Genomic DNA, 4,955 nt, shown 5'->3' with positions numbered 1-4,955 from the left:
ATTATTGAACAATGAGTATTACAACAACAAAATAAAAAATAAAGTTGACAAGGCTTTTCTTAAGCCCAAATAATATAAAGAAAGTTAGATGTTGAATTTCAAGATACCGTATTTTCACGACTATAAGGCGCACTTAAAAGTCTTAAATTTTCTCCAAAATAGACAGTGCGCCTTATAATAAAGTGCGCCTTATATATGGAAAACATGTCATTCATTGAGGGTGCGCCTTATAATGCGGTGCGCCTTATAGTCGTGAAAATACGGTACTTAAAGATGCATAAAATAATAACACAGAGCATCTTTTCGGTCCACTTTAGTGTTTTTTTTAATTTGTGCAGACCAGTGACTTTTTACACTGTCTTTATTGACCTCAAAATGTCAGATCCGATAAATATTCTCAAATTCATTCATAGTTAATTACGGGAGAAGTTTAAAATAAATGCATTCACTCTTAAATTCCCAGAAAAGGCACATTTTATAGTCTCAAAGTAGGCTTGTATGCATTACTTGAAGTAGCCAAGCAACTTAGTGTTAACTTTTAAATGAGTAGGAACACATCACAAGGTCACTTGCAGATTTTCCTGCAAGTATTGACAAGAACTGCAACGTTTTAATGCTGTGACCGAAACAGTAACGTATTTTCATTATACTGCACACAAAGGGACTTTTTTTGTGTTTGCTCCTGGCTTGATTGAGTCGAGGACAAGGCATAGTCAACACCAAAGCGTCTTCAAGAATGGCCACAATTATGCAGCTGAGTCCACAATAATAACGCCTTACAATTTTGACACAAAGATTTCTCAAGGCTTTATTTGCTTCTTTCAATCAAAAACAATAGTCATACGTAACCTGTTTTTTTCCCCCATTCCTCTAACCACCACGATAATGGTTTGAACTCACTGGATGTTGGCTTGGTAGAAATTCCCTTCAAAACTATATTAATTTAAATGTATTCAAGACAGAGTGCTCTTCAGCTTGTATATTTTTTAAAAGATAATTAATTACCTGGCAATTAGTTTCAGAATGAAATTCTATTAAAAAAAAATCTACCATCTGTTTTTGAAAATATTATCTTTGGATATTTCCCCAAGCTATGTAGTACTTTATTCGTCATCATTTCGGAAAATTAAGTATAATTAGATTTCCAGGAACTGTGGAATTACTTAAATGTGTTGTTAAAAAATCTAAAATCCCCTAGAGGTGGTGCATAAACTATGAAGTAAAATTTCAAAATGGTGAAACAAAACTTGTTCTGTGATGCTTAAAAAAACACAAGTTGACACATTTATTGTGACCTGATTAAGTGACATCATACATGTATCCAACTTTAAAATGCAATGTTCATCTTCATGAAAAATGCAACTTAAATTTAACCAATCTTTGGAGGTTGGACACGATGTTGCTTTCTTATTGAGGAAGCCTGCTATTACTATTCATTTTTAGCAAGTAGAAAAGTAAAGATCCTTATGTGCAAAGGTTAAATCTTATGTAAAAATGCCATTATTTGTTATCTTATGTTTCCCTTCATTAGAGTTGCAGATCACCAATTGATATATTGATTCTTTTTACAAGAATAAGCTATTCGCTGACATTACGTCTACCATGATTTGATTCCAGGGCCCTTGACTTTTTCCTGGTGAGCGGGGTTGCATAACCTGATCACAATGGCCTTGATATAAAGGTTTGAAGCAATAAATGGCCTGCAAATGATTTGAATGGCATGCTAGCTGTGCAATAATACATGAATATGCAGCACCTCAATTATATATTTCGATGTTAAATTCATGGCATGAGTTCTGCTTTTTATTTAAATAATTTCTAAAATGAAGTATTCATCTGAAACTAAAAGACTGCAACTATTTGGCAAACATTTGTTTAATACCTTGACCGTTTCTTTATTTTTTGGCAAAGAAAATCAAAGTTGACAAATGTGTGAATAAGAATGAATGGTTTCTTCATTTTGATTAGTTCCAACCTGAACTTCAAAATATTACTGCCTTTTTTTCTTTAAAAAATCTCTTTTAAAAATTGTTGTGTTATCACCACATGCACATTGACAAACAGAACAAGTACATTACAATTGCAGGAACCAGGACACTCTTTTGATACTTGTTTCCCAATCATGGACACAAGATTATAAATCTGAATTGGTTCTTCATTTACAACCCAAATCTACAGTCAAAGAGCTTAAGCTGTAAAAAAAAGTCAGATACTTTAACTCATCCAGCTCACAATGTGCCAAATACCGAGTATTATACCACATAACAATGGAGCTTCATCTCTTGGCAAATGCAGTGACTCTCCAAATCTCATTTATGATTGACATTGATACATATTCATGATTACGTATTTTCCAAGGGGGGCATCACAAGCGGTGTCTGTCACATAGGGACAAATAGACGGTGCGAGAAAAAGAACGAATGAGAACATAAAAGCACAAAGTCTCGAAGGAAAGAGGGGAAAAAAATGGGTCACGTCCCGTTGCGTCGAGCGGGATGATCATGCTCACAAAAGCGGAATATAAATAAAGGTGTTGGCATTTGCTGTCTCGAAGGGATTTGGGTGATGCCATCCTTTGCAAACAGACAATGGCAGTCGCTTTAAAATCTATTGACAAACTGTTTTCATGCTGTCAATCCATCATATGTCTGCCACTCACACTTCCATTTGGACCAGCACCATAACAGGGGGGACTTCTGCTACTTTGCCTTTGCGTCGTAGCAGATGAGTCAAGCCCCTGAGGGATGGCGTGGTATGGAGGACGATCTCCTTGAGACCCGCCCGGAATTCGCGGCGGATTAAGCAGTAGAGCACCGGGTTTAGGCAACTGTTGGTGTGTGCCAGGCACACGGTTAATGGAAAAGCATAGGCTTGCGCGTTGTAGAAAGCCTTGCTGAAGGGCACCAGGTCAAACTTGATAAGCACCCCCCACAGTGTCAGTGCCTGATTGGGAAGCCAGCACAGAAAGAAGGATAGAACCACAATCACAATGGATTTGGTTACTTTGGAACGACGGTTTTGACGTCCTTGTTCCACCTCTGGCCCTCCGGCACCTGAAATGCGGCGACTGAGAACCAGGCGTAAGAGAAGTAGGTAGCAGACGCTGATGATGATTAGAGGGATGAGGAAGCCGAGAAGGACTTTTTGCAGGTGGTATAAGCCCAATAGAAGTTGTGGGTCCCAGTTGACTGTTTCTGGGAAGCGAACCAGGCAAAGTTCTTCATCTGACACCTGGGCGGTAGTGGAATAAATGGCGTGAGGCAGAGTGACCAATAGAGACACAGCCCAGATGCCCAAGCTGGTCCACTTGGCACGAGTGGCTGCTGCCCTCCTGCTGTGCATCTTGAGTGCCGACGAGATGGAATAGTAACGCGCTACGCTCATGGCAGTCAGGAAGAAAACACTGGCGTACATGTTCATGGTGGTTACAGAACTAATAATTTTACACATGACTCTGCCAAAGGGCCAGCGGAAGTCCAATGCAGTGTCCACAGCCCAGAAGGGCAACGTCAGGACGAACTGGAGATCGGTGATGGCCAACCCCATCACGAAACAGTTGATGGACGATTGCTTCTGCCTGTAACGTGAGTGTAGCAGATAGAGTGCCAGCACGTTCCCCACCAGCCCCAAGGCACAGACGACCGAGTAGACGCAAGCAATCATCACACGTACCACCAGACTGGAAGTATCCCCTTGGAATTCCGTACTGGACTCCTTTGTAAGCAGCTGTAGCCAACAGTGCAGCGACAGGTTCCCACCAGAACTCGTACTACAGTTCCCACTATTGTCCTCCGGCGTCATTTGCTGCTCACATGACTCCGGAGCCAGAGTTGGCGCTCCGGTCTCATTCATTTTGGATCCACTTGATCACATCTCCCGCCGAGGCAAAGTTAGATGGCAGAGGGATCTTGAAATAGAAGGTTAGAGGCTGCTGGGAAGGCAGCACAGAGCTTCCTATTCCTCAGTTATGTTCGTCAGGTTGCTATAAAAGCTGCCTCCCGCTGAGATGAGCTTGCTCTCCTCCTCCTCCTCTCTGCGATTCGTCGCTCTGTGCGCTTTTGCTTATCGCCTTGCCAGGGTGCGCGTAACAGCTCAGCTCCACTGACGCCGCTTGTCTCTGCACCATCTGGGCGGCGAATAAAGAAGTCATGCTCTGATACCCCGTTCTACATCAAAGTCCCCTGGCATGTCCATTACGAAGGGGCTTAACAATCATTGTGACTCAGTGTTCTTGTCTGTTTTGTGTGTGGGTGTGTGTGAAGGGAGCCCATTGAGAATGCAATGGATTACTGTATTGCTGAAAATGGTTGGGCAATATTAATGACTCGAAATTGTTGTGTGTTAAACTAGTTCTGCTTTACTTTAAGATACATTTTACATGCATACATTTATGAAGGCATAACTGTTATCCATCATTGTTGTTTCCATTCAAGATGATGAAAAAAGAAAACATCCCAAAATAAGTCTATTTTAATGTATATAGAGTATATTTAGTACACCATAATTGAAGTACTGACTCATCTTTCAATGTCATTCAAGTACAGTATTGATAATTATAATATATACAATATATATATATATATATATATATATATATATATATATATATATATATATATATATATATATATATATATATATATATATATATATATATATATATATATATATATATATATATATATATATATATATATATATATATATATATATATATATATATATATATATATATATATATATATATATATATATATATATATATATATATATATATATATATATATATATATATATATACAATATATATATATATATATATATATATACAATATATATATATATATATATATATATAACTTTTTCTTTTTCAGTCATTGTTGTTGGAGATATGTAATTCTGTTGCTATGCAGAAAAACGAACTGTGTATTACAATGAAAACCTCAGATTCAGTT

At 38.0% G+C, this 4,955-nt stretch overlaps 1 protein-coding gene across 1 annotated transcript; it reads right to left on the bottom strand.

Moving 5' to 3' along the window:
• Positions 1–868: 868 nt before the first annotated feature.
• Positions 869–4,187, bottom strand: rxfp3.2b (relaxin family peptide receptor 3.2b). Its single transcript, XM_077717124.1, has one exon. The coding sequence runs from the start codon at positions 3,850–3,852 to the stop codon at positions 2,656–2,658; it is 1,197 nt and encodes a 398-aa protein (XP_077573250.1). The 5' UTR covers positions 3,853–4,187; the 3' UTR covers positions 869–2,655.
• Positions 4,188–4,955: the final 768 nt, after the last annotated feature.

This window comes from Stigmatopora nigra, chromosome 5, assembly GCF_051989575.1.
Source record: "Stigmatopora nigra isolate UIUO_SnigA chromosome 5, RoL_Snig_1.1, whole genome shotgun sequence".
NCBI classification, from domain to species: Eukaryota; Metazoa; Chordata; class Actinopteri; order Syngnathiformes; family Syngnathidae; genus Stigmatopora; species Stigmatopora nigra.
This window is presented reverse-complemented; position numbering and strand designations above follow the sequence as displayed.